Consider the following 11,663-nt stretch of genomic DNA (forward strand, 5'->3'; position numbering starts at 1 on the left):
CGCCCGCCACGGGGGCGAGGGGGAGATGGTGGGGGGGGGGGGGGGGGGGGGAGCCTGGCTTTTCGCGAGGTCGCGCAGCGTCCCGATACCCGTCAACGGGACGGGTATCGGGAGCGAGTCCGCAAGTCGGCGTTTTTGTACCCTCCTCTCCTCTCCGCTCGGCAGGCAAACTGCGGGGAACGCTTTCCCGCACGGAGCCCTTCTTCTGTGCCCAATGCAGAACGGATTTCACCCCCCACTGGAAGCAGGAGAAGAGCGGGCGAATCCTGTGCGAGCAGTGCATGATGTCCAATCAGAAAAAGGCTCTCAAGGCGGAGCACACCAACAGGCTGAAGAACGCCTTCGTCAAGGCTCTACAACAGGAGCAGGTCAGCATCCGAGCGGTTGCGTAAGACTCTGGGGGGGGGGTTGCGCGTGTCCGACATGTTTCGGACCCCGAACAAAACAGTTTGGCGCTTTGGGGGAACTGGGACTCATTTGAGCGCCGCCGGTCTGGGCGTGGCCTATAAAAAAACATGACCGCTTCCCTTTCAGGAGATCGAACAGAGGCTGCAGCAGGCGGCCCTCTCGCCTGGCTCCGCCCCCAGCGGCCCCAACGCCTCCAAGACTGACTCGCTGATCCGACACCACGCTCTGCGCCAGGTACGCGGCCTCCGAATACCCACGCGACGCGCGGCAAATGACGCTCGCGGGTACTGACCTCGCGGCTCAAAATGCGCCACCGCCTCCTTTCCGAAAAGCTTATTGGGAGGGGGGGCAAAATGGAAAAAGGCCACTTTGCACATGCGAGTGAGCCATCTCAACTCCGGATCCGAATACGCGAGTGTCGATGAGCTCCTTGGGACTGCTTCATGAAGCAATTTTGCCCGCTCGGCGCCACAACTTCCCCCTTCAAAGCGATGCCTTTCATCCTGTCGTCTGTGTCAACGGGGCATGCGAGCAAACGCGCAGAACAAGCTTTGCTAGTCAAAGCATCTGACACGTCAACGGAGCGGGCCGGTTTACTCCGGTTTGCGCTCACCTGAGCGAGTTGAGTCTGGTGTCAGTCGGGGTAACTCCCAGGACACGGGGGCGGGCGCTCGAATCCGCCTCCAACTCAGCTGAGCGAGTTGGAGTGCTCTTTTTCCGCCGGTGTTTGTCATGGTAAAAGCCCGGGGCCACGAAGTGGGCGGGGTTTCCTCTTGTCACTACGCACCGGAGCCACTTGGGCTTCTGATCACGCTCTTTCGGCCCCCGAGCGCTTTTGGCTGTCATCGGGTTTCGTCCGCTCCGAGCTCACCCGGGGGCCCGTCGACGTGTTGTGTCGCGACACAGCTCGCCGGTCACGTCGAGACCCGGGGGCCGGAGAGTCGGTCCTTTTGAGCCCTTTGAACTCATCCGGCCGCAATTGCGTGCCCCCCCGCTTGTTTCCCCGCTCAGGCGCCTCAACCCCAGGCTTCTCTGCAGAGAGGGCTGTCCAATTCGGCGCGGGGCGTCCTGTCTAACTTTGCCCAGGCCTCTCAGCTGTCGGTGGCCAGCAGCCTCATGGGGATGGGCGGCGCCAAGCACTGCGGCGGCGGCAACGGCGGCGGCGGCAGACTGCAGCACGACAGCCGTCGGCAGATTTACAACATCCCAGGTACCTTGTTGTTGTTGTTTTCGCTTCCGCGGGATTCATCGAAATCAGCCCTTTTTTGGGGGGGGGGCGTCAATTTTTTTATTTTAATTTCTCTTTGTCTGTTTGTCCGTCTCCTCGCCGCAGGGTTAAACATCGCCTATCTGAACCCGGCGGCGGTGGGCGCCCATAAGAGCTCCAGCCTCGCGGACCGGCAGCGAGAGTACCTGTTGGACATGATCCCCCCCCGATCCATATCGCAGTCCATCAGCGGACAGAAATGAGCGGCCAGACGCCCGTCCGCAGTCGCCCGGGCCCCCGTCGTACGACGCCACACCCAAGCACTCAGCCAATGTGTCCCCCCTTCGCCCCCGAGAGACACCCGCAGCCCCCGCCCCCCCTGCCCCCATCATCGCATGCAGTGCCTGTCCTTGTGCCTACCTTCAACTGACCCATTCAGAGCTCGCGCCAAGACAACAAAATGTGAACCCATCTCAAATGGAAGGAACATGCCTCCCAATTGGGATTCCCCTTGAAATGCAAGTCCCGGCTTTGGTTTTTTGTGCTTTCTTTGCGGAGGGACCTCAGTTACGATGACTTCTTATCCTTTTTTTTAAATTTTTTAAAATGTTTCTTCGCCATCATCCCTTCGTCGAAGGAAGCCACGGTGAAATCATCGTAGGGTCACGTTTGACTTTTTCATGGGGGAGGGGGGGGGGGTGGCTCCTCTCCTCTCCTCTATAAAGCTGAGAGTGAAGCGTTGCTAGTAACAGAAGATCACCAGGGTGCGTTCTGGTGACTATGCAAGCGTCAAGCTTGGTAGCAAATGATATCCGCCACTTTCAAAATGGAGAGCGACTGGTCGGGACAGGAATGCTGAGTTCGCCGCGGTTCGGTTTGGTCTTCAAAAGAAAAAGCCGAGCCTGCTCTCAACGAGGGCCCGTGACACGGAGGACGGAGCATCCGCCATCCGAGGGACGCGGCGCGAGTGGGCCGTTCCCCCTCCTCCGAGCGTCCACGCTCACCCGCCCGGAGCGGCTGGCGGATGGAAAAGCCAATCCCACGGCGCTCGAGCCCTTTTCCGCTTTGCTCCTTTCCCGGATGGGCGGCCGTCCCCCCCACCTCGGGATTGCAGGAGAGAGAGAGCGAGCGTTCCGCGACTCCGCCCCCACAACGCAGGCCGCGTCCGGAAGGAGGGCGACCGCAGCGGATTTGATGACCCTCCCGCTTCCACCCCCTTTGGTTATGCATCGACTTGGACCCTCCCCCAGCTCGTCTTTGGCATCACGTGGTCTTTCGACGTGAACAAGGACTCCACGCTTGAAGGTGGAAGCACATTTTCTGCACCCGAACCGGAAGTCTGGACTTACAAACCTTGAATTCTGGTTTTTCGTTCGCTTTGGGATTTTATTTTCCGATGCTTCAGCCCCCACCACTCCCAAACCTGCCCGCCCCCCCCCCCCCTTTTTTTTTTTTTTTTTTTTTTGATGCGGCGTCTCCTCTTGAAACGTTGGCAGACCTGAGAGGTATTTGCCTTCGGGAGACGATAATAATCAACCAAGTTAAAAATGGAAAAAAATATATATCTGTCTCTCTATCTCTGTATGGATTATGTATAGATAACTCGCATCAGAGGGAGGAAACAAAGGATGTGGATTATATCTTTTGCGGGAGAGACACGGATCAATCATTATTGTGTGCATGTTGTGCGCACAAGTTGCCTCACTCCAGAGGAGCACTTTGCATATTTCCAATTGGAAAAAAAAAAAAGTTTTTTGTTTTTGTTTTTTTTTTTTTTATAAAACGAAAAACAAAAAAAAAATGGAAACGAATGTTACAATTAAGAGTCTCTTAAGGTCTGGAAGCCGACTTCGAGAGTTTTATGGCTGACTTGTTTGGCGGTGTTGCTCTGGGAAAGGTTGGAGCTCAAGTGGCTGGCGCTGCGTTCGAGCCGGCCTGCGAGGACGCTACGTAAGGGCGAAGCATCGGAACACTCACCTAAAGTTCTCCATCCGGGTCCAAACTTGGGGTCGTATCCAGAAAAAGAATTGATCGGGATGACCTTTGATTTGACGGCAACAAGGTTGAGTAAGGCTGGCTGATGAGAAACACCGAGCGTCACCGAGCGGACGTTTGATTTCCTTTCCCTTCTTAGGTTTGGTATTCATTTGGACACGTTCAAAGTCCATTGGCAAGGGCGTCTGCGCAAGCGATTCCCTGCCGCCTCGTCCCCATTTCTCTTGTGTTTAAACCGCCCCTCGGTAGGCTGTCGTCAGATCAAATCTCCGTCCCCGATAGGGAGCTCGCCTTTTCCGAAGCCGCGTTCGAAAGTGTGCCGACGTCCCACCGAGGCAGAATGTGGTCCTGCTTCATGGACAATGCGCAAAGAGGCTGTCCCCGTCCCAAGGATTGTTTGTGGGTTTTTTTTTGTTTTTTTTTTTGGTGGGGTTTTTTTTGACCAGTGTCTCGTCGTCCAGAATTCCTTGCGGTGAAATAGCTGTACAAAGGAAGAGAGTGAATTTGGCTCTCCGATGGGTTTGCTTTTTCGTTGGCGAAGATGTTCACATTTGTGAGACCTCCAACACCATCCGACTCCTTTGAAAATTTGGAAGCGGCGAGCGTGGCGGCCCAAAGAGTCAGGGTGGGACCCTGCCAGTTTGTCGAAGGCCGGACCGGTCGGCGCAGCGTTCGGCAGAGTTTCCCCAAAGGCGTGCGTGTCTGGTGCGGACGCCCCGCCGGCACGCAAATGGCAATCGTGGCATGACACCTTTCAAATTCTTCACCGCTTGGGGGCCGGGGCGGCGCTTGTTTCCAATGCAATGCTTTCTGGACTGACTTTGGCGTGGACGAACAGGGAAGCGGCCCTTTGGTCCTTCCGTTCCTCTGCCGGCGGCTCTCCGACGTTTGGACACCCCTGCCTTCAAGGGCGGGGCTCGCTTTTGCGACACCGAGAGAGCACCAAATGTCGTTTTGTGTCCCGCCGCGCCACATCATTTGACAAGGCGACCCGACCCGATCGCCGCCTTTCCTTTGAGCTCGCGACTCCTCGCCAAATGCCACCGGCGTATGCCGTATTGTAAAACAATGTTCTCTCAGACGCTTGATAACAAGAGCCAAATGTTTGTTGTTTCCTGGAGAATGGACGACATTGACTCCCGAGTAGACAAGTTGACGCGGCGCCGCGCGCTCACGTCGCCACCTTTTTATTTCACAGCGAGCGAGCAACTCGGATTTAGCCAAGCTAACTAGTCAAACCATACTTTAAAGTGACGGTTTGCAACTCCCGACGTATTCCGATTGAAGCTCGGTCGAAAAGCTTAAAGCAAGGCTGAGTGGTTTTGGGGCGTGGCGACAGCGCTCCGCCATCGCCAAGCCGCCTTTCCTGTGACTTTGCCACTCGGTTGATTTAGGCGAGGTCAAAAGTTAAACTTTCAAAGGGAACCAAATGATTGTTTTTCAAAGAACACAACCCGCAGCACTTAGTTTTGCTCCAAAGTCACGTGGCCACCTTGGATTTGAACCAGCAAATCACAGCCGAGTGCCAAGCGAAATAGGCAAACGACACTTTCCAATTATTGTTCCCAAGAACAAATGTATTCTTGTCGGACCGTCGGCAGCCTGGCGAGACGCTTGATTTGAGCAAGCAACTCGTCGCCGCTCGTCGTTTCAACTCACTCAATAGTCGGCAATCCTTTCAAGCTATTGTTCTAAAGAGCGCATTTTTTTTCCTCCTTGAAGCTAAATTGGAAGACGACAAGCCACAGCACATTTCGTTTGTAACGAGCGCATGCGGCGACCTTTCACGTGACCCGTGTGCTGGTGAAAACTAGCGGCTGAAGCTAAGCTAACAACCATTCATCAACTTGACTTCTTTTATCTTAAATGTCACCCTGTTTTGTGCATTTGTATTATTTTTTTTTTTTGTCTCATTGTCCCATTTGGAACACAACAAACCAACGAACCGCTTCTTTTTTTTTCAGCGATGTCACATGCCGACAAAGCATTTGGGTTTTTATTTGACCATTTTGCAATTTCAAGCCACTCGCAGCTGTCGTGTTCTTCTTTGGGCCGCAAATTCGCGGAGACCTCCTCAACGGCGCCCCTGCCGGTCGCACCCGGGGACTGCGCTCGATTTGTCCGCCGTTGCTTAAAGATGCGATTCCTCCGTTGAACATAATTCTCGGATGAATTGCCGAACCCGTCAGGATGCCCATCCCCACCTTCGGCACGCGTACGTCACATGCGACGCGTATCGCTTTGGCTTCCAGTAGCTTTGAGTGTTTCTCCGATGAGATTGGAATGCGGGTGAGGAAGATGACGAAAGAATATGATGCTTGAACAATCCAGACCGTGACTGGGTCACAACAGTCGAGTGAGAGCAAAGTCTTTGGCCAAGGCTCTGAAACTACCTAAAAGAAAAGATGTACACTAAAGTTTACATTTGGACGAGGTCCATTTTCATGTCGTCAAAGAAAACAAATCACATTTCCTTTTACCCAAACGGTTTTCTGCTGAGATGTTCAGGATTTTTTTTTAATACCACGCGCCTTTTGGTTTTAAAATTAATGTCATGCATCTTTTTTTTTTTTTTGCTGCCAAGCTTAAAAAAAACAAAAAAACTCGTGTCTCTCTCGCGATTTCTCCGTTTGCATCCACCCCTTTGTCATTTGACTCCAGATTATTTGGAATTGCCCCCCCCCACCCCCCCAGAAAAGTCTTCATTATTTCTGCCGACTGAATTCCTCTTCTGAGTTATCTTTCATTTGTATTGCCGTTGGAAAAAAAAAACAGAAGACAAATGTATCGACTATGAGATAAATGACACAATATTTGCTAGGTTTCAAGTAATAATGACTTATTGTACAGAAACATTTTCCTCCCTTGTACTGAAAAAAAAAATTAAATGGTTGTATATTGTGTAGAAAAGCAAACAAAAAGCCATGAATATTGTGAAGCTTGTCATTTCGTTTTGTGACCACTGTGTATTATTGTGTAACAAATGTGCAAAATGTTGGGGATTTTTTTTTCCTCTGCTTCTTAAAACGAACTCCCTGGATGCATTGAATTATGATTTTTATTTTAAACTCCGGAAAGCGCACGCTGTTCTTTTTTAGTGGGTGTTTTGTTTCCTTCTTTGGGTGACAAGACGATACTCTGAAGACTTTTGTTTCATCCAAAACTGCTCGCTCGCTCGCTCGCGACGGCGGTTCGCGAGTGATTCGGCGACCCCCTCGGCTCTACGCGCGATCGGGAAAACGGCTCGGTGAGCTTGGACGTGCTTGCAAAACGTGACGCCAAGAGCGGTCAAGTGGCTCCCGTTTCCCGGGACGTCTTCTCTCCGGCAGTTTGCTGTCGAAAAAGACGACCGCCGAGTCACGCGGCTTCGGGAAACCGGTTGTCGCCATCGGGAACTGAGGACAAACCGCTCGCTTTTATTTCTGCGGTCTGTTATTGCCCCTCGGATTAGAAAAAAAAACACACACACAAAAAACAGCCATTTTATCGGAAAGGCGGGGAAAAAAAGACATCAAGATTTGTTTTATCGGAAATGGACCAAAGCAGCCCCGCTGGCTTCAAATACATTTGCTAAAGCTGACCCTCTGAAAGAAAAAGCGCATTACAATTGGGTCAAACCCCCCCCCCAAAAAAAAATGCCCGAAATGAAGAACCCTCAAAGTAGGCTCGGCCCCTTTTTGGGAGATCCAATTTGGCTTATTTTTGACCGGACCGCTTTGCGGATGTAAGAACTGGCGCTGACCGGCCAAGAGAAGTTTGCGTGAGAGCCGAGCACGCGCGGAGTCTCTGCTCGATTGGACTCGGCCCGGAACCGGTCGCTGCGACCACGCTGGCAAAGCCACGTTCGCTTTCCGCGGCATCGCCATCGCTCGCTTTGCCCTGCAAAGTCCATTTGAATTCACTTCAAAGTATTTGTATCTTCATCTTTCTCGTGCTGTAAAACATTCTGAGAGGAAGCGGAGGTTAATCTACGTCCTTTTTTTTTTAGGGGGAGGGGGGTTGTTTGTTTGCTTACATCAATCCTGACCTTTTGCACATACTTGATATTTAATGGTCTTCAAGAAAAAAAAACAAAGAAAAAAAGTCAACGAAAAATAATGCTGTTTGAATACTGCCAGTTGATTGACAATTATGCATCGATCGAAAAAATAAGCTAATTTTGGAGGAAATAACTTTGTAATATTTATCTTGCAAGCTATGTTTAATAAAGGTTGAAACAATTTGCTTCCAAGTGTGACTTCCAAGTCCCGTTGGCACAAACTTTTCTTTCATGGACACTTTCACTCCTATTCAGCGAACTTGATCTTGACAAGTCTTGAGGCTGGTCGCTTTGGCACCGTCCAGGCCATCCGTTGGCAATCCTCCTCCGTGATGGTTGAACGGAAGCGACGACAACAAACGGAGCCAGCCGTGATGTGCTTCGAACCCTCGCGACGAGTTTCCATTCCCGTAAATGCCGCCAGGTGGCGGACTGGAGTAAGCGAAGCCCCGAGGCCCGTTCGGAGCTGGACGTCAAATCTTGGACCGATCAAGTTGCTCGTTGCCGCTCCGTCTTTCTAAATCGAGGACGTTATTCATAGAGCGCAAAGTGGGCCGCGACGGCAGGAACGGCGTCTTGTTACCAGAACGCGCTCCGGTCTATGCGATGCCCACGTTGCGTATTTCTGTGTTTGTTTGCCACTTGAGCAGCTGCGGTTTGCTTCCTTTTGCTTTGCTCGGCCTCCCGGTGGGCTTCTCCTTCACCCGGGACGACGACTGGCATTTTGAACCCAGGGAGAGCGCGCCGCGCGCAACAGTGACAAAATCTGACGACGTCGAGGTCATGTTGCTCACATTGCGGTCAACATCCAACCAAATCCCGAGGAAAGACACCGACGTTTGCGTGCAACAGTCAACGCGCCCGCCGCGCCGTATCCGTTTGGAAATCACATTCAACGTTCCTCCGCTCTCTTGTTTTTGCTCGCACGAAATATTTGCTCATCCGCAGATTGGCCCGCGGGCGAACGTGTTCAAAGAATATCGGCGTCCTCCTCATCTGTGAGGAATTTTGGCAGCGTCACACTCGGCCGACCGCCTTGAACAAAACAAGTGACATGAACGCCGATGTGCAAGTGTGAAGTCGCCCCTCGCTCCGTTTTCATTGCAGCGTGCTTGGTCTGCCCCCCCCCCTCCCGGCGCTTGGCTCGTTTGGGCTGCCGCTCGGCTCGGCACCCAAAGGGGTACACATACGTTTGTGTGTGTGTGTTTACATCTGAGATCAAATTTGCAACAGTGAAAAACCCCCTGTTGTGAAAAATGTCTTGCTGCAAACATGATTTCGTTGTAGAGGAGTTTCACTGTATTCTGAATTATTTTTTTTTGCAGCTCCTCCTGCCGTGTCGAACCTCCGCTAAGCAGCCTCGTGAGAACACCACCACCTTGTGTGGCGCACCTGCCCCCTGGTCACGCCCGACGCCCTGTAACAGTAACGGGTCACACGACGCCAGGGAGCCAAAGCGGCCAAGATCTTCCATGAACGGCACGCTTGGGTAAAAGCCGTGAAATCCATGCGAACGGGCTTCCTTCGCTTTGCTCTCGCCGCTTTGTCAAATGACCAGCGGCCATTTGGGCGAAAGGTATCCCCCGCCTCCCCCGCCGGGAAAGCACATTGCGCAACAGAGCACCTGTCACATTCGTTCTGAGAATTGGCTCACGGCGGAACAACGTGTTACAAGAACGTGTGGCTGGCTACGTGAAGCGCTTTTCCTCTTGACACTCGAGCAAGATCGATCAATCAGCCCAGATTCAAACAAACTATTTGACTCTCCCTAGAATATTTTCATGAATGAGACGATCAATCGGTTCTCCCAATTGTATTCCGCTCAATATTTGAATCGGCAAAAACAAAACGGATTTCGGCACAGGTCCGTGTCAAGGCCAACCCAGCAGGCCAATGTGCGCTTTGGCTTTGGCGGTGATGCAGGAGGACGTTGGGACTGCGAGCGCTCACGCGCGCTCGCTCATTCCATCGCACGCCACCTCTGCCTTTGCTCACTTGAGCTTTGTTTTGGTTTTTCCCTCTTTCTGTTGAGTTCCTTCACCCGCCCGACCTGACGGAAACGCCGTTGAGTGTTTTCAAATGTACAGGGCGGCGGTATCGACGACAGAGGGGGCAGAGCGCTTCGGGGGCGGGGCAAGCGCCGAGGTCAAGCGGAGGTGGTTGTTGATGCAAAGCCAAACATGTTTTTGCAGGCTGTCGCAGGGAAGGTACAGCGAGATATTTTGCGCCGCCTTTGTTGCTCCGGCGGGCACGCACGCGCGCACGCCGGCACACCTTTCCAATCCGTTCGACGCAGCCTCCTCCAAATTTGCGATTCTTTCAAGTGAAGTCATAATGTCACGCTCCAACTTTGGGAAATGTAGCGCCGCTCTGACCTTTCTCGGTACTCCACCGATGCGACACCGACATAAAACAACAACAATGGCGTGCCGCTTTGCGACGGGTCGTGCCGCCATTGCGTCTTTTGTCTGTCTGGTGGTTTTTTTTTGTTTTGTTTCTTTTTTGCTTTTCCTGTCCACGCCATAAAAGGCAAGAGGTGAGCTCGGAGGAATTCACGCCTTCAAAACACAGCCATCAAAGAGCCGCTCTCCATCTTCGCGAGACCGGAAGGCCTATTGCAAGTTGACCCCTGTGCAAAAGTTCGGGGGCGGCGTTCCGTCTGTGTTGCGTTCACGCCACCCGGGAATAAAATAGCCCGTGTGCCAAGGGGAGGATGGAACACTCAGATGTTATTCCGTGTGTGTGTGTGTGTGTGTGTGTGGGGGGGGGGGTTCCCTGCATCGCAGCACTTCGTTTTGAGAGTGAAACAGAGAGGACACGTCATGGCGAGTAGTTGACCAAACTGCCCATTGACTTGGACATCGAACAGGTCCAAATTGTCTCCGATGCAAGCGGACACCGGGGCGCGCAAAACCTTAGCTCAATGTCAACAGACACGGGGGTCCGTCTATTCCCATCCTGGAGCGCTCGAGGAAATTACTCGGCGGGGCATTTCAAAAGGGAGGGCAGGAGGGCAAAAGGGGACGAGAGGGATTCGATTTGAGAAACCTCCAATGTGGAATCTTCCAGACGATCTGGGCCAAACCATTGAAGTCCATTGGTAGTGACGTTGGGGGGGGGGGGCACCTGGCATCGTTACGACCAGCACACAAACTGTGGTATGTCAAAACAAGGAAATCAAATCGATGCTCGATACCATGACATATCTTGCAAGATGGACTCCACGCCGTATGTGCTATGCTGACTTCCGGTCGCTTTGACTTCCTGCGAGTGCCTTTGCGCAAGAGTTCGTTAAACCCGCGACCCACTTCACGAGTAATTCCCCTAAGCGCCCCCCCTCCCAGGGTGGATAGAAATCCCCAGATGGGCTCATTTTCCTGGGATAGTCCCGCAGAAAGCAGCGGCCGGTTACGGTCATAAAAGAGCCACAACATGCTTGCGAGCAGACCTTGAGTTGGGATTGTTTTGCCAGTTGCTCGAAAGTGCGGATTGGAGATCCGATATAAGAGAGCGGTGACTTTCCCTCTAGAGAAACGACAACAACAAAAGCAAAAGAAAAAAAGGCGCTGTGTCCAAATCAGCCGTCGTAGCGATTTTGTTGACGGTGTCGAACAGAACATTTTGTTCCTCCATCGTTCTCGCCGGCATTTCCCGGAAAGCAATTTGCGAACAGAAACCAGTTTGGGCTTCACAACAAAGCAGCCTCGACTTTTAGAACACTTGGCAGCGCCGTCGCGGATGCGTCATCAATCAAACTGGGACAGGCTGCTGCCCCCCCCCCCCAGATGGTGTTTACTCCCGGAGCACTTTCGGTACGCGGCAGCCAGCGTCGACTTCCTCTGCCCACGAGCCGAGCACGCCTCTTTGGGCGCGTGAGCACGCGTCGTTCACGCGTCAACGGCGGACGCCCATTGGCCGAGCCCGAGCAAAACAAGGCTTTTGCACCAATCGCAGGGCCGCGCACGCCGATTCACGCTCGCTCCGCATGGACGGCCTGGGCAAGTCGAGACAAAC

At 52.8% G+C, this 11,663-nt stretch overlaps 1 protein-coding gene across 1 annotated transcript in view; it reads left to right on the top strand.

Moving 5' to 3' along the window:
* Positions 1–1,878, top strand: part of gatad2b (GATA zinc finger domain containing 2B) — an 11,189-nt gene extending 9,311 nt beyond the window's left edge. Inside the window, 2 exon segments of the mRNA XM_019865373.1 lie at positions 1,420–1,618; positions 1,742–1,878. Coding sequence (XP_019720932.1) covers positions 1,420–1,618; positions 1,742–1,878 — 336 coding nt within the window.
* Positions 1,879–11,663: the final 9,785 nt, after the last annotated feature.

The sequence above is a fragment of the Hippocampus comes genome, unplaced genomic scaffold, assembly GCF_001891065.2.
Source record: "Hippocampus comes isolate QL1 unplaced genomic scaffold, H_comes_QL1_v1.1 scaffold390, whole genome shotgun sequence".
Lineage (NCBI taxonomy): Eukaryota > Metazoa > Chordata > Actinopteri > Syngnathiformes > Syngnathidae > Hippocampus > Hippocampus comes.